We start from the raw sequence: 21,457 nt of genomic DNA, 5'->3' as shown, positions 1-21,457 counted from the left end.
AGTATATAAAAAATCTTTGCCTTTTTTTTATTCTTTTTTCTTAATTCAATTTTTGCTAAAAGCTTATAATAATACTCCTGCTCCAAGAAGTTCTAAAATCATGTTATTTTTGATTTATTTTATAAATCTTCTACACAAGTAAAACATTACAGCGCTAATGAGGATTCCCAATATTAATTCATTAACAATTAAAGTGGCAAAGTATGAGATAATCCAGAGATTAGATTCGTATGCAGATTCTCCTGCAATAACTACAAGAATACTATAATAGCAGAAAAGACAGAATAAAGACACTACTAATAATCCAAGTTTTCTAAGTTTTTTATATCTCAGAAGTATTTCAACAATATTGGTTACTATTTGCAGGACAATAGTTGTAACAATACTTAAGATAATAACTTGAACTACACTTAAATTCTTGCCAAATATCGAATTTAGAGTTAATAGCCAAACTAGTTTATTGTAGAAAATCACGAACCTAAATATTCTAGATTGGTCTTCATTGTAAACTGTAAAAATAGAAAATAGCTAATGGAAAGCAAATACACCAAACTTAAATTTCTCTAGCTATAAATATTCTTTAAATTTTTCTTTTGCTACTATTTCTTTTTTCTTTTATTCTTACTCTTTTAAAGCTTTCAAATCTTCTTTTTTATCTTCAATATCACCTTCTTGCTATTTCTCTTAAACTTCATTCTTTGAGGTTACTGGGAATACTTTACTAGAATTTTTCTTAGAAGGTTTCTTGTTTATTTTACTCTTTTCTGTCTATTCATCATTATTTACACTAAATCTCTCTTCTTCATTTTATTGATCAGTTAAGTTTTTCATATTTTCCTCATCAGGTTATATTTTTTATGTTGTATTTTAATTTTCTTTGGGTAAAATAGCAACAGTTGATAAGACCTTAAAGCTATTTGGTTAGTTTTATTCTTAACTATAACTTTGCTGTTTATTGTTATTTTTTTAGTTTTACAAGTTTATTTCTCTATCTGTTTAAATTTCATGCTCTCCATTTAACTTTTATTCCTTGTCTTTTTATGTTTCATTTAATCCTTCTTTTGAGTCTGCTTATTTCTTCTAAAATAAATCATTATTTTACTTATCTTGCTCTAAGCTTGTCTATTTTTAAATAAGCTCTATTTTAAGATTTGTTTACTAGTTCTAAAGAATAAGCTGCGATTCAGACTTTTCTTTTAATAGCTATTAGGTTTCTAGTTTATTTTCTAACTTTTGTAAGCTTGTAATATCTTCAAATAGGTTGCTGTATTCTGATATATTTTTGGCTTTAATCATAATGAAAACTCCTCTCCTTTAATCTCTATTTTAATTTTACTTTTCTGTGTCTATGTATGTCTCAGTATTGACTACCTAAAATTGTTAAATTGTTTGAAAATCTTTTTTATCTATAGTATTCACAAAATGGAGCATAAAAATTAAGATTATGTTCAAACCTAGCATTGTCCAAATTGCTACATAATCATACCAATCATTTAATTTTGAAATGTTTTAAATACCACCTTCACTGAATATATTTTAAAGATTTTAGTTGTTTAAAAGAGCTTCAGCATCAGCTAAAATCGATGTTGCTGTAGGAGTAGAACAAACACACTTTACATTTCTCTTATTATTAACCACATTGAATTAAACTTAACAACTATTACTTACCCATTAACCTGATTATGAACGCTAAATACATTTAACTTATTGCTCATTTACTGTTCCAAAATCTAGTATAAAATTATTTGGTAGAGATGCAGCATTTGTTTATAGTACTCTATCTCTTCTAGACTAAAAATTTGTTTGTGCCTAATCTGTAAAAACAGTTGGTATTTTTATTGGATATGTTATATTAAGTAAAGCCTAAGTTGTAGAATTAGCCTTACTTTAATATTGTTAATTTAGCTAATTAATTTCTTGTCTGTATAAAAATGTGTTATTGCCCCAAGTCTGCGTTAAAACATAGAAACTCTAAGCAACCTAAATAGGAGTTGGATCAGAAATAAATTGCTAGTAGTACTTATCCATAAACAGAATGATATCATATCTTTCTATTAAAAGACTAGCTTAGTCTGATTATAAATTAATAGGAGACTAATTTACTTTTAATAAATAAGATAATCCACTCATTATCTCAATTGTGTATTAAACAATATTAGTGTCTAATATCACATCTGAATAAGCATTAAGGTTAATTAGCTACATATATGTCTGCATACTGGATATAAAGCATAATTTATAAGCTAATTACTAAGAATATGAAAGAGAAGAGTATTGTTGCTGAATCCAATTGTAGAGAGTTTATATTCTTGTTTCTGTAGCTATTTAAATTTGTTTGAATGACTGAGCTGAATATTACCACTAAGTAGAAATCATCCTGTAAGTTATTTATCCAGATAAATTGAAAACATCATCAAGCTGTTAATACCAAATCGCATTAGTTAATCTTATTAAAATATTAGACTTTATTTGTTCAACAGACAGAGGAGAAATATTATTTTGCTCGTACCTTTCAATTGCTTCAATTATTATTGAATAAACTTACAGCTCATTCACATTTTAATTGTTACCCTAGAATTATTAAGCTTTTGAGTATTATGTTTAGATAAAGTTAACGTATGCTCCTTAATTGAAATCGACGTTACTAACAAATACATTTTAAGTAACATTTGTATATAAATAATTAGAAGGATTAAATGCCATCGCCATGATTACTATGTTACCTGGAGGTAGAAGCGTTTGAACTTATTGACTTAATTGCATAATAGAAATCATTTTCCTTCTTGGTTAATAAGGAAATTTAATCTCTAAATCTCTCTCATTTTAGCTGTTATAGTAAAAGAACTGATAATATTAAGTATTGTCTGCTGGATTACATGTAATAGTTATTAAATCTGTAAAAGCGTTATAGGCTTACTGCTCTAATTTATTAAGGTATTAATTTAGTATTTTAATTAAGTTTTATTGAAAAGGGTATCATTAAATTTTTATTTTTAAAAATTAATTTAATTTAAAATTTTATTGTTTTTTCTTTAAATAAAAATCTAAAAATATTTTTTAGGCACCCAACATACATTATTTTATAAATTATTTATAGAAATTATAAAATTATTAAATTACATATTTAGATATTTAATGGAGCAGGTGGTTAAATTTCAATCTAAATAGGCTAAGTAGGGTCTTGCATAGGAATAAGTGTGTTAAAATAGTAATCAAATACAGAAAAAGTAAGAAAAATAAGTGTTGGAGAGTTAGTAAAATCTAAAAGAGGAAAATAGTCTTCTGTAACAAAGCATATTTGATTAGAAATAGAAACTACATTAACTTTTTAATTCTAGCTATTTGATATTTAAATAGAATATTGTGCTTTTCCGATTTGATAGGAAAAATCAGTGTGAACAAGAATTTTATTGTAAATAACGTCATAAATATTCACTTTAAAAACAGTTTAAGCCATCATAGAATATGCTACTCCAGTTCCTACAGTGAATGTTTGATATTACTTACTATACTATGGGTATTAGATGCTTTATAATAAGTAGTAAAATATATATTTCTTATTAATTTATATAGAATTTTTAGGAACTTTCATTTAATTACCATAATCAATTATTTTTAGTTTATTTCCATAAATATCCTAACAAGGTTTATTGTCTTAATCCACACAAAACCAAGATTATTGCTGATAATTTGGGTCAATAGTTTTAGATTATGAAAGACTAAATTAGGATGTATCTACTGTTATCCAAAAATCTGTCAATGGTGTTTATTTATCCAAAACTAACTTTGGGTCTTATATTGTTTAATAAGCCATGTTTTGATATTGTATATAAGCTACAGCTAACAGATTGTTTTAGTTATCTAAAACCTTAAACTTTATTATTTTAATTATAAAAAAAGAAACATTTAATTTTTGCTATTAAATTAAAAATATTTTCATAAACTTAAATAAAAATATCATTTAATAGATTAAGAAAATCATTTATCGTAAATTAAATTTAAAATTAACAATTAGAAAAGTAATTATTATTCTAATTTTTAGTTATTATTTAGCAAGCTTTATCAAACAAATTTTTTTAGTAAATAAATTCATTTTTAAATTAAATTAAATTTATCTAAAATCAAAAAATAAGTGAAAGAAAAATTTTTAATTTGTTTTAAAAAACTAAAAATCTGGCAAAATTAATTTATGAAAGAATTATGGAAGAGGAGGGGTGTCTGGTAAAATTTCAAAACAATAAAAGTGATTAGATTATATTTAATTTATTAAAATGTTATACATATTATCGGACATTACTCATCCATCCCCCATAATATTTTAAAAATACTTTTATTTATTGATCAGCTCAAAATTATAGCAAATAAATCTCTGAAAATAAAATCAATACTATGCAAAAGATGGTCTCTACTATTTTGGCAGAAAAAGCGGGTATATTTACTGAGTATGCATTTTAATTGTTGCTATAATTGATTGATGGATCCAACCAAACTACTTGTTGAGGTATAATTGGAGGGTAGAATGTAGAAATTAATTAAAAGCTACTTTACTAAAAGTTATTAAAAATTATTCCTATTATAGAATCTAAGGCACTTTGCATTTGATTACCATTTGCTTATAACTAAGGCTATATGTAATTCACTGTACTTTATTTAGTAGTAGAAATTTAAATTGTTGCAATGTCAGTATTTTGAATATTTAAATATTGGCAAGTTAAAGCTACAATAATTGTATCATTTATTTGAGGATCAGAGCTAAACAAAATTCTATAATAGTTTTATTATGAAGTATCAATTTAGAGTGAAATACTTGTGTATTAAGGAGGACTATTTATTTTAACTGTGCAAGTCAAAACAGAAAATATTGCAAATCTTTAGTCGGAAAATAGAACATATGCTAAAGGGTTATTAGGATCTGCGGAATATTGATAGATGTAGTTTGTTTAGGCAAAATAGCCAAGCTTTATTCTTTAGTTTATTTGTACTCCAATTTAACTTTCTAAGTTGTAGATGTTTTGCACTGAGACAGCATTTTAATTTATTAGAATTTAGATCTTTGTAATATCAATGACAGGATTTATAAAAAACAAAGAGGGATTTGTAAATGAAGGAGATTGAAGAAGGACTAATTTTAATTAAATAAAATTAATTTATTTTTTGGTGTTATATATTTATAATTTTTACTAAAGTTGATGACCACCTTATTTCGATTTAGAGAATCTACAAAACATTAACAATTATTTATATTGTTACAACCATAGTTTGATAAAGTTGTGGTATCAAAGATTATGCAATTATTTGGTGATGGAGTAAATTAGCTACTTTAAGATGCGAGTCCCAGTATTTAAATCATTTAGTTAAAAATAACTTAAATTGAACTTAAATCATCTAGTAACCTTGCCTGATAAAGCAAAGTTCCTTGGTTCGGTAGTTCACATGTTCCTAATTTATTGAAAACAGATTAATATAATGACTACCATTAAATTTAATTCTACCTCCAATGCTTGGCATGTTACAATTACAATTTTAAGTGGAAGAGTCAATTGTATAAATTGAATAGCATTAAGAGCATGTACTAGCTGATGTACAACTCATACAACCACTTTTGCATGGTAAGCACGTTCCTGAATTTTCATAGTATCCAATTTAGCAGTCGCAATTAGGAAATACTCTAAGATCATTACATTTCAAACAAAATCCATCGAAATTGCAAACAGCGCAGTTTTTCTAACAGCTTTATAAATTTCTATTGTATAAATTCTAAGAGACATATTAATCTATATGTTCTGCTTTGATCTCTTTGAAATAAAATGAAGAAATGCAAAGAAATAAAAGTATATAACTACTTACTTTCATACAATATTTTTGTGCTTTTTAGTAATTTTATTAGTTTTAATTTACTTACTAATATCTAATATCTCCTTCTTAATAAATAAATAAATAAAAATTTTTTTAAGCATTTATTATAATCAAAATTTTAAAGATTATTTTTTACCTTAATTTTTTAATTATGTGGGTTTTTTAATAGCTATAGAATTATGTTTTCGATTGATTTTGTTTGCTATTTAATCAATTACTACAATGCAAAATTTATTCATAAACAACATGATGATTTAGCATTTCCAATAGCTTCAATCAATATTTTTAGATTTTTCTTTTACTCGAAAAGTTATTCATACTTTTTTTGTTTTGAAAAAATGTATTTAACAATTTTATATCAAATAGTATCTTGAATTTAGGACTGACTCACCTCATTAATCAAAAATTTATTTCAACCTAGCAAGAGATGAAAATCTTTAATTTTCACTTTTACATTATTTTGATAAGTTAATTTCAAATGCTAAAATTAATTTCTTTTATATCTCTTTGCTTAACAAAAAATTTATCTAAAACTAAATCAAAATTAGGTTATGGAGATTTAAATTCATAGGTATGCTTATAAATGTAAATTTTTAATCTATTAAATTTTATCAATTTCAATTTAATATACAAAATAGCTTATTTAATATTATATTGTTTCTATACAAACATAGCAAACATATAGCTTTATAAAAATTATATCAACTTCAATTAAATTTAGAAAATAGTTTATTTAATATTATATTGTTTCTATGCAAGCATATAGCCATTTATAAGATTAGCATACTAATTTTTTTCTGATTGTTAATTTATAATTTGAAAATAATTTAGACAGGCAAGATAGATATTTTAATTTAAGATAATATTATTTGAGTCAAAAAATGCATATTTATTTATTTAATTAATTTAGATTAAATATTAAATTATTTAGACAGAAATAATAAAGAGATTAGATAAAATATATTTTAATTTAAATTTAAACATTTGATTTGGTAAAAAATTAAATAAAAAATCATATAATATGAATAAATACTCGTTTAAAAAATATAAAAATAAATTTTATAGAGCATCTTTCATAAATATTTTTGCATTTTGTATTATTCAATCTTTAAAGCTACTTAATAACATTTTAGCTCCTATTATCCTTAATATGAGTCTACTTTAGGTTTTTAATAATATTCTTTTGCAAGAAAAATACTAAGCAGTACATTTGAGTATTCCAAATACAAATTCATTCAGAACCAGCATAGCAAAATAGCTGATAACCCATATATTTGATTAATAAATAGTACTTCTTGAAATTGCAACTAGTATGCAGTAATAGCAAAAGAGACAGAAAACAAATACAAAAAAGATTCCAATTTTAAAAAGCTTTTTAAACTTTAAAAATATTGAGATGATGTTAGTAACTATCCAGAGAACTATTGAAGAAATGATGCTTAAAATAAATATTTAAGCAAAACTTAGGTCTCTTCCAAAAATAGAATTAAGGGTCAAAAGCCAAACCATTTTGTTATAAAATATTGAGGACCTTAGAACTCTTGATTGATTTTATTAGTAAATAAAGAAAATTGAAAAAAATTAATGGAATGAAAGAATTCCAAAAATTGTTTTCTCTTAATCTAGGTATTCAACAAGCTTTTACTTTGCCATTTCGTATTTAATTTTTTTGAGTTCTTTTTTTTCTTATTCTCTAATTTTTTTATGATTAATTTTAATTTCCTTTTTACTTTATTATGATTTTTAATTTAATCTATTTTATTATTACTAATCTTCCTTTTTTTTAGATGAGTTAAAGCTTACATTATCCAAGTAATGCTATGTCTTATTCTTAGGTGATTATTAAACATCTTTTAAATGATATTATAATTAAAAATTTTAGTTAATTTCTGTATTTTCTTTATTTTTTTACTCAATTTACTAATCATTAAGCTCATTTAGAACTTTTAATTTTAATGATTCTTATAAGCTTTATTTTTCTTCTCCTGGTTGGTGGATTTCGATTTTATTTTTAATTTATTCTTCTTCTTTGATTGCGAAATGGTTTTAATTTTATTTAAAATATGAATCATTCTAATTATTTAGTGATGCAAGAGTCTATTTTTCGGTGCACAATTAATCATTATATCGTTTTGAGCCTATATTATTATTTGATATCATTTGGTTATTTTCAATATACCTTAATGATTAAATAGATATGATCCTTTTATCTTAGATTTAAAAGCTTTTAGCTTCATCTATTTCTTATTGTTTAAAATCACTGTTTATATTTGGTTATTATAAGAGTTACTTTTCTTTTAAATTATTCTCTTTTTCCTAGCAATTTTACAGTTGTAACAAAGTACTTTTCCTTGCTTTAATAAAAATGAAAATTTTTTATTTTTTTTTGGCATCCTGATAAAATAATTTTTATTGATCTTCTGTTTATTATTGAAGATTAGATAATTTGACACGGTCTCTTTTATCAAATTTTTTAGCTATACAAGCAAGACATATATAAAAAATATTTAAGAGAATTATTGTCCATATTACAACATACTTATACCAATTTTTTAATTTAGAAAGGCCACTTAACCCACTTTAGCTAAATATTTCAGACAAATTATCATTTTATAGCAAGGCTTCAGCATCGGCTATTATTGAGGTAACATCAGGAGTTTAACATATGCATTATATTTGCCACTGATTGTTTTTCATAACAACACTTGTTTTACAACTACTGTTCACCCATTTTCCTTGACTATTACGCTATATGCATTGAAGTTATTAATTTTAAGTTACATTTGTGAAGCTAATGATAAAATTATTAGGTTGGTCAAAAGAATTAGTTTCCTCCAAAAACCTTCCTTTTTTATCTTAATTGATTGGACGTTTAGATTTTATCACTTTTGGAATTTTAACAGTATAAGTGATTAAAAGCAAAGGCAAAGTTGATTCATCTGCATAGGCTAAATACTTTTTGTTAAATTATTTTAACTCATCTCTATACAAAAATGTATTATTAGGCCAACATTAAGTTAAGACATAAAACTAGTTTAAATTTAAGAATGAATCTTAATTAATAGTTGATTGCCATTAATAATTACTCATGAATAATACATCGTCAAATTTTTCAGCTTATATTAAAGCGGTTGACGTTAAAAGATTCACTGGAGACTAATTAGTATGCAATAGCAAAGACATACCATAAATGGCACTGAAGGTATTTTAGGTAATTCTTTCTTCATTAATTAAGTATGAGTTTCCACTAATTTTGACTAATTCCATGTAAGTCTAAATAGTAATTCTAAAACTTTCTTAATATTAAAATCTTATTTTTGTATTTATCTAAGATTGTAAATTCTAAACTGAAGAGTAAAGCTACTATATTCTATTTTCTGTTTAACTCAAAATCAGATTAAATAGGTTAGAGTCTAATTAAATTTAAGTTCTAATTATTCTTAAAGTGATTTCACCAGAAAGATTAAAGATTTAATCTATTTTATATTACCAAACACTTTTCGAAAGCCTTTCTAGAATATTTTATTTAATTTAAGCAAGTACCTAATTTAAAATTTGATCTCTTTTCTCAAATTATTCAATAGTTTCAATTATATTTTAATAAAGTAAAATTTCTTCCTTGAATTGAGCTAATTATTGATATGATAGAGCTAAATTATATTATTCTTCAATGAACTAAACATATTATTATTAGCTGAAGTGATTATCATTAACATTTAACGCATATGTAACATTTGTGTATTGGTTTTTTTGTTCATCAAATCCTAAAGCCATAATTACTATATCTCCGCTTGGAAGATATGTTTTAACATGATAGTCGATTTAGTCCAAACTAAGTAGCTTTCTAGTTGTCTGATAAGGGTTTTACAATTCAAATTCTCTATCCTCAGCACTATTGTAGTAGAAAAATTAGATTATCTTAGAATTAATAGCTAGGCACTCAATTTAAACCATATCTTTAAATGCAACGTACATTTAATTTTCTGTTAATTAATAAATAAAAGTTGTTAGTATTTTTTTTTGTATAAAATATTAATTAAATTTTAATTTGTAATTAGAATTTTTCAAATAAAAAAATAAACCAAATCAGTAAAATATAAAAATCTTTTAAGATTTTCATGTTAATTTTAAATATTTATTTATGCCTTTTATAAAAAAAGAAATCTCTATTTATTTCTAATTATTTTTAACAGTTTAATTATTATTTAATACACTAATGACATCAAAATTTTTAGCTTTTAAATGAAATTTGTAACAATTTTAATATTTATTTTTAAAATTTTAAATTAAAATATTTCATAATTTAAGAATTTATGAAGGTAAATTAAAATTATATTGATTTATTTTAAAATAAATTGCAGTGAATATTTTAACTAGTGAATGAAAAGAAATATGCTTTAATTTAAAGAAAAAATGTATACGTATCTTTATGTTGATCAAATCAGGTGGGGAAATCTTTAGAATGAATTATTTAGATAGATCTTAAATGAATATGGTTTATTAGAAGAGATAATCATAAACTGAGTAGCTTATGCTTAATGTCGTTGGATTTTAAGAGAAATCTGGATTAGGAAAATAGTCTTAAATTTAAAACGAGAATTAATTGGTAACTGAAGTTAGAGTTTTTTCTAAGCCATTCTAAATTAGTGTTAGTTTGTAAAGAGCTTATTCTATTTGATAAGGAAAATCTGTGTGAATGTAAATAATTATGTTGATAAAATCTTGAATGTTAATAATATCTCCCTATTAACCTTAAATAGTTGCATAGGCATAAGTTTAACCCGTGTTTACTGAAAACTTCTAAAATTGATAGCTAAATTAGTATTTTTTACTTTCAAACTAGTAAAAAAAGAAATAATCAGTGTTTAACAGCAATTGATTTTTGTTTAGTTTCATTTTGTTCCCTTATTGATCTATATATAGAGGTTATTAGTGTATATTTATGCATGGCTGATTATTTTCATCACTACAAATCCAAGACTGAGAAGTATATTAGGGATCAATACTTTTAGATTCAGCAATTTAAAACTAAGTTATGTCCACTTCTATCCAAAATTCATTTTATGGGTTTACATTATTCATTTGTTTCTCAATATTCGGAATGTACTAAATATTATAGTTGAGATACACAAGATTCGACCTAGAAATAGCAAATCCTTATGAATTTATTACCTCTTACTTAAATAATATTTAAAAAATGTTTATTTTATAAAAGATAAAATATTATGTTTGATTTGTTTTTAGAATCAAAATTTTAGTTAAAAAATCTCAATCAATTTATTTTTGAAGAAAAAAGAGAGACTAACTAGCTTGAGAATTTGAAAGAAGAATAATTTTTATGTATAATATTTCCTTAAGTAATTGAATAATTAAAAATATTTTCTTTATTACGATTACAAAAATGACTTGTGTATATTTAGCAGAATAAGCTGGTATTGTAGTAATCTGTAATCTGTCCTTATCGCTTATTGGAATCATTTAGGTTTCCATAATTTGAGGAATAGTTTATATTCTTATCCAATAGTGTGTATTCTAAAAGAAAGATGTTTTTTATTAAATTTTATTGTCTAAACTTCCTATCAATGAGTTTTATTACTTATCCAGTGTAGAAGAGTAAACGTACTATGAAAAATTCTACAGAAATGAAATATACACTGTAATTGTATCAACAGTTTTAATATTAAATAAGGAGCACTCTAACCTAATAGTAATTGGTCCTTCGTAATCCTAGGTTGATATGTCTGTGTAATAAATATCTTAGCCTTAAATATCCAATTTTCCTGTCTATTACTAGGGACTTGTGATACTCAATTTTATGTTTGATATCATTTTTTCATAGTTCAAATCAAAATATTCTAATTCGGTGAGATAATTTTATTACTGTGAATTAAAATAAAAGTTATTATCCCTCAAATAGCAAATTTTTAGACTCTAATTATGTTAATATCTTACTTATTCTTCTAAATTAAAGATTTATTTGTCAACTATTTAATTTTACTTTATTTAAATAGATATCTTATTTAAATCTATTATTGGGTTACTAAAGAATTATTTTTAATCTAACTTCACACTCAATTTAGCTTATTAAAATTAAAAGAGAAAAAAAAATAAATATAATTGAATTTTAAAAAGTATTTACAAAACGATATGATAAATCTATTTCTTTATAAAGAATCAATAAAACACGTATAGACTGAGTCCTAATAAATTGATATTGTTTTCGCATCTAAGATTTTACAATTAGTAGAACTTTAAGCATCAAATTAGTCTATTAATTTTTCACCAATTATGTTGATCATTTGATTAAATACTACCTCTATTGACCTGTAATCACTCATATACCTTGAATACTATAACAGATAACCTTATTTAGGTTTTTCGCAGTCATCTAAGAAAATTATTTATTTATTTTTATAATTATATAATACATCAATTTGATTTACCTATAATGTTAGAAACTTTGCAAGCACAAATTTGGCTAGATTTGTCCAATTCATAGATTGAGTAGCATTCTTAACAATCATATGCAGAAGTACAACTCATGCAACCTTTTTTACAAGGCTAACAGGTATTTTAGAAATTGAAATAGCCTATTTGGCAATCGCAAGAAGGCAAAACTCTCTGATCAAAGCATTTTAAGCAAAAACCTGTGTCATCACATACCTCACAAAATTAAGAACAGCTTTATAAAATTCGTTGCTATCCTATCGACTAAAAGTTCCTTTGATCTTTCTCAATAGAACTATCTTATAGAGATTAATGAATTATTGTAAATAATACAAAAAAAAGTAAGTGCATTTATTATTTCCTCATTTTGTTGAAATTTATATTATTTACTTAAACTCTTAAATATCAAAGTTTGCAAATAGCAAATCGCTTTTTATTAGATTAGGAACCAAAGCTTTAATCAATCAGTAAGTAGCACATTTTTACAAGTAAAAAGTTTGTCTATTTTTATTAAATGATTATTTTATATCTTGATTGAATTTAAGATTACTTACCTTAAAATTGATGATGACAAACAGTATATTAATATGTTAATCAATAAATACCTACCTATTTGAAGTTAAATATCAATTTTTCATTAATTTTAATCAAAATTGATTTTTGCCAAGGTATTAAAATATAATTTTAAATCATCCACACAAAAGCTCAAATCAAAATTTTGAACAAAAAGTTATCTTAGCGCAAAATAATAATTTTATTTAATACAATCAGTAAAATAGTGGTATTAATTAATCTTAAATATGAAAAATAAATACAAAAATGCACCTGATTTTCTTTTAGTTAATCAATTGATTGTAAACTTATTTAAGAGATCTAATAAAAAGTATGTTATACTGAATACACATTCTTTTTATTAATTTAGTAAATATTTAGAATACATCAGAAATAAGTTACTTAAAAAAATTGAAACAAAACAAATTAAAATTAAGCAAAAATGCTTGAACTGAATGTTGATCTTCAATTAGTGGCTATAAATTAAAAAATTTTAACTTTAAATAAATATTTTTATATAATATTTTTTTCTAAAGATATATAGTTTATTATAAAAATACTTCATTTTTTCTCCTTTCTTAAAAATAATTTTATTATTTTTTTTCTATTTTAAACTTGTAGCAAAAGTATCAATTAAAAACAAATTTCATAGAAACCACCTAATGTTGAGTAGTAGCTTAGTATAAATTAATTAAAAAATTACTTTTAAAACTAAATTTAATTAATTGTTTAAAAACTTAATTATTGTTTATTAGGAGAGTAAAATAATACAATTATATATTTAAATATATTATATACTCATAATTTAGGTTCCTCATTTCATTTAATATTTTTTGAGGGCCATTTTTTAAAATGTTTGTTTTTTACTAGCTCAAAAATGGTAAGTAATGTAAGAAGAAATGCATAAAGTATATAATTGAATACAAAATATAAATATTGATTTAAATCAAACACTCAAAGTTTTTAATAAAAGGCCAGCACCAAGCATGCTCAAAATATGTTTGTTTTAAATTTTTTACAATACTTTTTTGCAAATGAAATACTAAGCTGTACTTTTGATCATACCAAATAGAAATTCATTAAGAATGAGTGTTGAAAAATAAGTGATAACCCATATGTTTGATTCATATGCAGAGCTTCTTGAAATCACAACCAATATACTGTAATAGCAAAAGATGCAGAAAGAAAACACAATAAAGATTCCAAGTTTTTAAAATTTTTTTTTGTCTAGAAAGATGGAAATGATAAGAGTAACTACCCATAGGACGATGGATGAGACAATGCTTAAAATTAATATTTGAACAATACTTAAATTTTTACCAAAAATTGAATTTAAAGCCAACAGCCAAACCATTTTATTATAAAATATTGATGACCTAAGAACTCTTGATTAGCTTTCATAGTAAATAAAGAAAATTGAAAAAAACTAATGGAATGATAAAATTCCAAAAGTTACTTTTTCTTAATTTAGATATTCTATCAGCTTTTATTTTGCAAGTTCTTTTTTAGCTTTTTTTAATTTTTTCTTTTCCTCCTTCTAAGTTTGCTTATCTTAATCACTACCTTTAGTTTAATTGTAGTCTTATTCCACATTTTCATTAGAATTTCTTTATTAAATTTGATCATCTTTTATCTTTGATTAAATAAAACTGTCATCAGTCATGTGATGTTAGTTCTTATTTTTAGGTGATATTTTACCATCGTTAAGATGATACTTTAGCTAAATACTGTGCTAACTTTCTATAATGTTTTCCTTTTTTCCTTCTTCACTCAATTCATGACTCTTATCTATTTGTAGCTTTGAGCATAAAATCTTGGAGTGACTATCTTTATCCTCACCTTATTAATGGATTTTGATATTTTTACTAATAAATTCATCTTCTTTAGCTGCAAATATACATTAAATAGGCTTCAAATATGAGTTATTCTAAATATTAATTGATATATTAGTCTATTTTTCTCCACATAATTAATCACAAGTTGGCTTTTAGCTTAAATTCTTGTTAATAGTCGTTTCATGATGGTTTTCTATTTATCTTAGTGATTAAATTGAGAACTTACTTTTATCTTAAATTTAGCAACTTTGAACCTCAGTTAACTCTTATTCTTTAATTTGACTTTAGAGTATAGCATTATCACATACGTTATTTACTTTTTCTTATTCTAATTACTATTTTTATAGTATTTTTTTTCCATTTTCTAGGGTATTAGAAAGCCTTAAGAAAGTGCTTTTCCTTGCTTTGATTAAAATAAAAACTTTCTCGTTTTATTTAGTTTCCTTATTTAATACTTCTTATTCCTTCTAAGTTTCATGTTGTTGTAAATCAGATATTTTAAGATTATCTCTCTTATCAAATTTTCTTGCTATGCAAGCTAGGCATACATAAAATATATTTAAACCGAAAATGGTCCATATCGCTACATATTCATACCAATTTTTTAAATTAAGCAGACCTTCTATTCCACTCTCGCTAAATATATTTGATAAATTTTCATTATTTAATAAAGCTTCAGCATCTGCTATAATAGAAGTAACATCAGGAGTTTTACATATACACTCTATTTATCTTTAATGACCATTTATTACTAAATTTGTTTTGCAACTTTTACTTACCCATTACCCAGAATTACTACGCTAGATGCACTTAAGTTATTCTTATTCTGTTATATTTGAGAATGTTATTACAAAATCGCTAGGAATATTTGAGTCTTGCTCCTACTGCAAAAACCTTCTTCTTGAATCTTCATTTTTTGAAAATAAAATTGGTATTACTGTAGGTATTTTAATAGAATAGGTTGTCTAAAGCAAGTTTAAAGTTGTTTTATTAGCAAGCATCATATACTTTTCATTGTAAACCTCAAGTTCATCTCTAAACAAAAAAGTATTATTAGGCCAACTTTGAGTTAGTATATAGAATTAATTTTAATTCAAAAATGAGTTTTTATCAACGGTAGTTAGCTACTGAAAATAGTTACTCATAAATAAAATATCATCATATTTTTCAACTTATATTAATGCAGCTGATGTAAAAAGTTTAATCGGTGACTGATTAGTATGCAAAAGTATAGATAAGCCACCCATAGCGTTAACAGTATTTTAAATCATGCTTTATTCACTAATCTGACCTGAGTTTCCACTAATTTTAACTAATTCCATGTATGTCTAAATAGTAATTCTAAAGCTTTCTTAATATTAGAATTTTAATTTTTAATTTAAGTATGATTAAATTTGTTAAATTGATTGGTTAAGCTTTTTTATTCTGTTTACTGTTTGATCGACAATTTTATTAAAAAGTAAAGAGTCTAATTAAATTTTAGTTCTTATCATTCTTAGGGTTATTTCACCTGAGAGATTAAAAATTTAATCAATTTAGTTTTGCCATATGTTATTCTGTAGTCTAAGTAGAATATTTTGCTTAATCTAAGAAACTACTTGATCCACAATATTATCTTTTTTCTCATATTATTCAATAGCTTCAATCATAGTTTGATAGACAAAAATTTCTTTTGTGAGCTAAGATTATTACTAATAAGATTATGCTTTTTTATATTTTTCTTGAATGTAATTTATATATGATTGTGGGTTGAAATTGTTATCTTTTACTGGTAATACATATGTAACATTTGTGTATTAATATATATCAGGATTAAATCCTAACAGCATTATAACTACATCACCAAAAGGTAGATATGAAGTAATATGTTAGTCAGGTTAGTCTAAGCTCAGTAGTTTTCTTGTTGTTTAATATGGGTTTTATAGCTCAAATTCCCTGTCCTGAGCATTGTTATAGTAGAAAAATTAGAATATCTTAGAAGTACTGGAAGTTGATTAAATAGTTATCAATTCTGTAAATGCAATATAATTTAATGGATCTATAATAAAAAAAATATTCATAAATTGTTTGAAAGTAAAAATAAATTATTAAAAAAACAATTTATTTTAATGAAATTAAAATTTCTAAGAATTAACCTAAAAAGTACTGTAATTCCTTTTTAGTTTAAATTATTAATAAAATTTTTTGTGAATAAAAAAAGTTGAACTATTAATAATATTTGTTGAATAATTTTTTAATAAAATATATCTAAAAGATAGAATATTGCATTAAATATTTAAAAATAGTAAGATTTAATAATTTACTTATTTCTATCTGTAGCTAATCTGGAGATGAAATCTCTAAAATCACAGGATTAGAGGGGTCTTACATGAGAATATTTTATTTAAAATAGTAATCGTATATTGAATAACTAATAATTAATTCTGTAGGTTTTTAAGAAAAATCAGGATTAGGAAAGTAATCTTAAATCTAAACCGAAAACTAATTAGAGGTGGAAGTTAGTATTTTTTTTTATCCGTTTTAAACAAGATTTATAGTGTAAAGAGCTTTTTCTATTTGGTAAGGGAAGTCTGTGTGAATGTATATGATAATACTAAGAATATCTTGCAGGTTAATATGACCCGAACTTTATTAACCTTAAATAGTTGCATATGCATAAGTCAAGCCTGTGTCTACAGAAAATTTCTAATATTATGAGCTATATTAAAAGTTATTACTTTAGAGTTAGTAGAAAAAGAAATAGATTGTGTTAAACGACAATTAATTCTTTTTGACTTTCATTTTGTTACTTAATTGAATTATCTATAAAGGTTATTAGCTTGCATTTAAGCATGGGTTATTATTTGCATCAACACAAAACCATGATTGGGAAACATACTTAGGATCAATTTTATTAGACTCAGCAAGTTAAAATTATGTTATATCTACGTCTATCCAAAGATCGTTTTGAGGGTTTATGTTGGTTAAGGTTTAAGTTAGATTGGGGATATACTAGATATTATGATTAAGATAGGCAATATTCTATTGAGCAACAACAGTTCCAGTTTTATCAATTACTTGTTACTTATTTTAATAAAATAATTTATTTTAGAATTTGACCTTAGCGGCTTTGAATTAAAGATTTTAAGAAAAGATATTTTAAAAATTTTATTTATTTTTTTACTTTAGTAATTATTTGGTTTTTAATAATATTTATTTAAATTAGAAATTTCTAATTTTTATATTAAAATTGTTTTTTCAAAATTAAATGAATCTTCTTTTACCATAATGTAGATCGTTTCGGTATATTTGGCTGAGTAAGCAGGTAAATTAATTGTAAATAGATTGCTCGCTTCAGTTAATTGAATTATTTGTGTGTCTATGATTTGAGGGAGAGTTTAAATTTTCAATTAATAGTCTTAAAGAACATTAAAATTTAAACTTTGCTAAATTTTCTGGTCATATCTACCTTAGATAATATTTTGATAGTATATCAAAGATGAAATAAATATATTTTTATTAGGTGACTATTAAAATGTTATCTGTACAGTAGCTGTATCAATTGTTATTATATCAAATAATTAGCACTATAGGCTTATAGTAATCGGTCCTTCTTATATAATTTGTAGATAATTACTCAACTGAATTGTTTATCCCATTATATCTAATTAAATTCCTGTATATTATTATGGGCTTGTAATAGTTGCTTATAGATAATTTATCATATTTTCAAAATTATTATCAAAATAACTAAAGGATGTTATTATTTAATCTTATTTAGGGTTAGACATTAGGTTTTTATAATTAAAATAGCAAATTTTTTGCCTAGAGTGATGTTGATCTCCAACCTTTTTTTCTAGATTATAGATTTTTTTAACTTCTATTTCATTTTATTTATTTTAAATGTTTATCTTGGTTTAATCTATTATTGGATTACTGAAGAATTTATTTTAATCTAAACTCTAACTCAAAGATGCTTATAAATTTATAATAAAAACATTAAATAAAAAAATATTTAAAATAAAATGATTATTTACAAAATGAAATAATAAATCTATTTCTTCGCAAAGAATCAATAAAGCATGTATAGGCAGAGCCCTAATAAATTGATATTGTTTAGGAATCTAGTATTTAGCAATTAGTAGAACTTTATGCTTAGAATTGCTCAATTAAATCTACACCAATAATATTAATCATTTGGTTAAATATAACCTCTATAGACTTAAAATCATTCATAAACCTTGAGTAATATATCAGAAATCCTTCATCTGGGTTTTTACAGTCACCTTTTATGGAAAAAATAATGCTTTTGATAAACATTTTTGTAGGCAAAAAACAAAAAAATACCTGCTTCATTAGAAATATCACAGATGCAATTATTAGTAGATGGATCTTTAATATAGGTAGATTAACATTCTAAGCAACTATCTGCTGAAGTACAACTCATACAGCCTTCTTTACAAGGTAGGCAAGAGCCTTCGAAATCATAATAACCCATTTAGCAATCGCAAGTAGGTAATACCCTTAAATCGCAATTGCAGCATTGTAAGCAGTAGCCAGAATCATCACAAACATCACAAAATTAAGGGCAGCTTTAAAGTTGTCGTTTTTATATAGGTAACTAAATGTCTCCCTGAGCATGTTCTTTAAAGCTATTTTGGAGAGATAAATGAAAGGTTGCAAAAAGTAGGAAAGGAAGTATAAACATATTTTATGAGATTTCTTTTTAATTTAATATTGTTTACTTGATTTGATGAATTTAAGATTTTGGTAATACTAACTATTTTTTTTTGATTTGCTTGTAATACTTATAGAGTATAGTGACTGGTATTCAAGTAAAACATAATTAAATAAATAAACAATTAAATTAATCTATTTTTACAAATTGATTAACTTTGGTTAACATTTTTGATAAAAAGTTTACTAAAACAAAATTGATAACGTAAACTAGCTATTTTTAAATAAATAACTACTTGAATTTAATAAATTAATTACTAGTAATCTAAATAAGCCAAACCATTTATCAAAATTGATTTTACAAAGATATTTTTAAAAATATAAATTTAATTACAAGCTCAGTAACAAAAATTCAGGCAATAACAACAGATATTTTTACCTCTGATAAATTTATAGTCTTAGGATAATATGAAAAAAACTATTTATTTAAGCTTTTTGCAAACAAAATTGCAGATAAACATTAATTAATAAATTGATGAACAATTCCTTTTATTATCTTTTATGAAAATTTAGACTTTATCAGATAAAAGTTACTTAAAATTAATTAAGGAGGAACAACATTTAAATTAATTTTGAAGATCAAAAAATTTATTTTTATTATTTTAAGATCTTGAAGATTTTATATAAACATAATTTAATTTAAATCCCTGTTAATAATTTAAGAAATTTCAAGAAGGAAAAAATAAATTAATTAACTAAATCTAATATAAAATTAGTATTTAATATGATATTAATTAATAAATAATTTTTAAATCAAAAGATATATTTATTTGTCTTTACACAATTGATTGTTTAAAAATAGATTTTTCTGAGTAAAATTACTAGATACATTAATTGACTTACTTTTTTTTAAATTAAAAACAAATTGATACTATTATGATTAATCCAAAGTTTTTAACGCACTATAAACAAAATAATGGTAAAATTTCTTCTAAATTTCAAATAATAATTAATTAGAGTTTTAAATTGATTAAGTTACTCAATTTAAAATGATTGTTTGCTTAGTTATTTAAATATTATAAAATTTAATTATTAAATTTGGTATATAACGCATTTTATTTTGATGTTACTTTTTTGAAAATATAATGATGATCAGTAGATTTTATATATTAATTTCTTATCTTAAAATCAATAAGCTCAGTAGCAAATAGACAAAACACATTTTCCCATAAGATATAAATTATGTTTTTATCCTTTAATATATTTAGATACTAGGAGTAACTACCCAAACATAATTAATATAGATGAAACTTTACTTTAATAACTATCAATAATCAATCTTAGTAATGATCAGATTTTTTATAATAATGAAATTTAGATTTAAAAGAGCTTGTAACAAAAGATGTCTGACCGTCTCACTTAAAATCAATATTCGTATTAATAGTTTACAAATAAAATTTAAATAATCCTTCATTGATGCTGTATGTATGTATGATATGGTTCTATTTATTTTTATAAGCTTTTTTTCAATGTTTTATTTAAGTTTGCCTTTTTTGTTTTGACTATAACCCCTAATTTTTATTTTCTATCCTCTTATTGCTTTAAAGTATATAAGATTCAAGCTTTTTAGTTTCAAGTAATTAATAATCAGATTTATTTGATCAAATATTTCTTGATTTAATTACTGAACTAGAGTTAATCTTACCTTAAAATTAGAAATTAGCACTTTTATAAAAAATATAAATTTTATTTACTTAATATTGCCTAACTTACTTATATTTTGTTTTGCATCAATTCTTAATTAGCTCAACTAAATTTTATTTGAAGATTTGTTATTTGTTCTATTTATTTTCCATGATTATTTTTATTTAGTTAATTATACAATCAAACAAATCATTATATTTGCTTGATGAATATCTTAATTTTTAATTTTTAGGATAATCCAATATCATACATATTATAAGCCATTTTATAAGAATAAAATTTGAAAGTGATATTTTTTCACCAAGTAGATAGGTAGAGTGAGTATTCACTCATATTTTTTACATTTCCATTTCATTTATCTAAACCAGATTTTGAAATTGAATTAAATTATAAAATCATTATTCTTA

General features: G+C 23.3%; 2 protein-coding genes across 2 annotated transcripts; both read right to left on the bottom strand. All coding sequences in view use genetic code 6, as the record gives it.

The window, feature by feature from the left end:
- Positions 1–45: 45 nt before the first annotated feature.
- Positions 46–12,399, bottom strand: TTHERM_000491228 (transmembrane protein, putative; the record flags this gene model as incomplete). Its single annotated transcript, XM_012797815.1, has 11 exons — positions 46–2,921; positions 3,121–3,874; positions 4,389–5,122; positions 5,182–5,439; positions 5,493–5,795; positions 7,065–9,839; positions 10,278–11,034; positions 11,248–11,736; positions 11,809–11,936; positions 12,095–12,244; positions 12,300–12,399. The coding sequence occupies 11 exons, from the start codon at positions 12,397–12,399 to the stop codon at positions 46–48; spliced, it is 9,324 nt and encodes a 3,107-aa protein (XP_012653269.1).
- Positions 12,400–13,801: 1,402 nt separating this feature from the next.
- Positions 13,802–19,377, bottom strand: TTHERM_000491227 (transmembrane protein, putative; the record flags this gene model as incomplete). The annotated part of the gene is made up of 5 exons (XM_012797814.1): positions 13,802–16,728; positions 16,994–17,753; positions 17,954–18,645; positions 18,707–18,955; positions 19,017–19,377. The coding sequence occupies 5 exons, from the start codon at positions 19,375–19,377 to the stop codon at positions 13,802–13,804; spliced, it is 4,989 nt and encodes a 1,662-aa protein (XP_012653268.1).
- Between the last annotated feature and the right edge of the window lie 2,080 nt (positions 19,378–21,457).

Source organism: Tetrahymena thermophila, assembly GCF_000189635.1.
Source record: "Tetrahymena thermophila SB210 genomic scaffold scf_8254636, whole genome shotgun sequence".
NCBI lineage: Eukaryota > Ciliophora > Oligohymenophorea > Hymenostomatida > Tetrahymenidae > Tetrahymena > Tetrahymena thermophila.
This window is presented reverse-complemented; position numbering and strand designations above follow the sequence as displayed.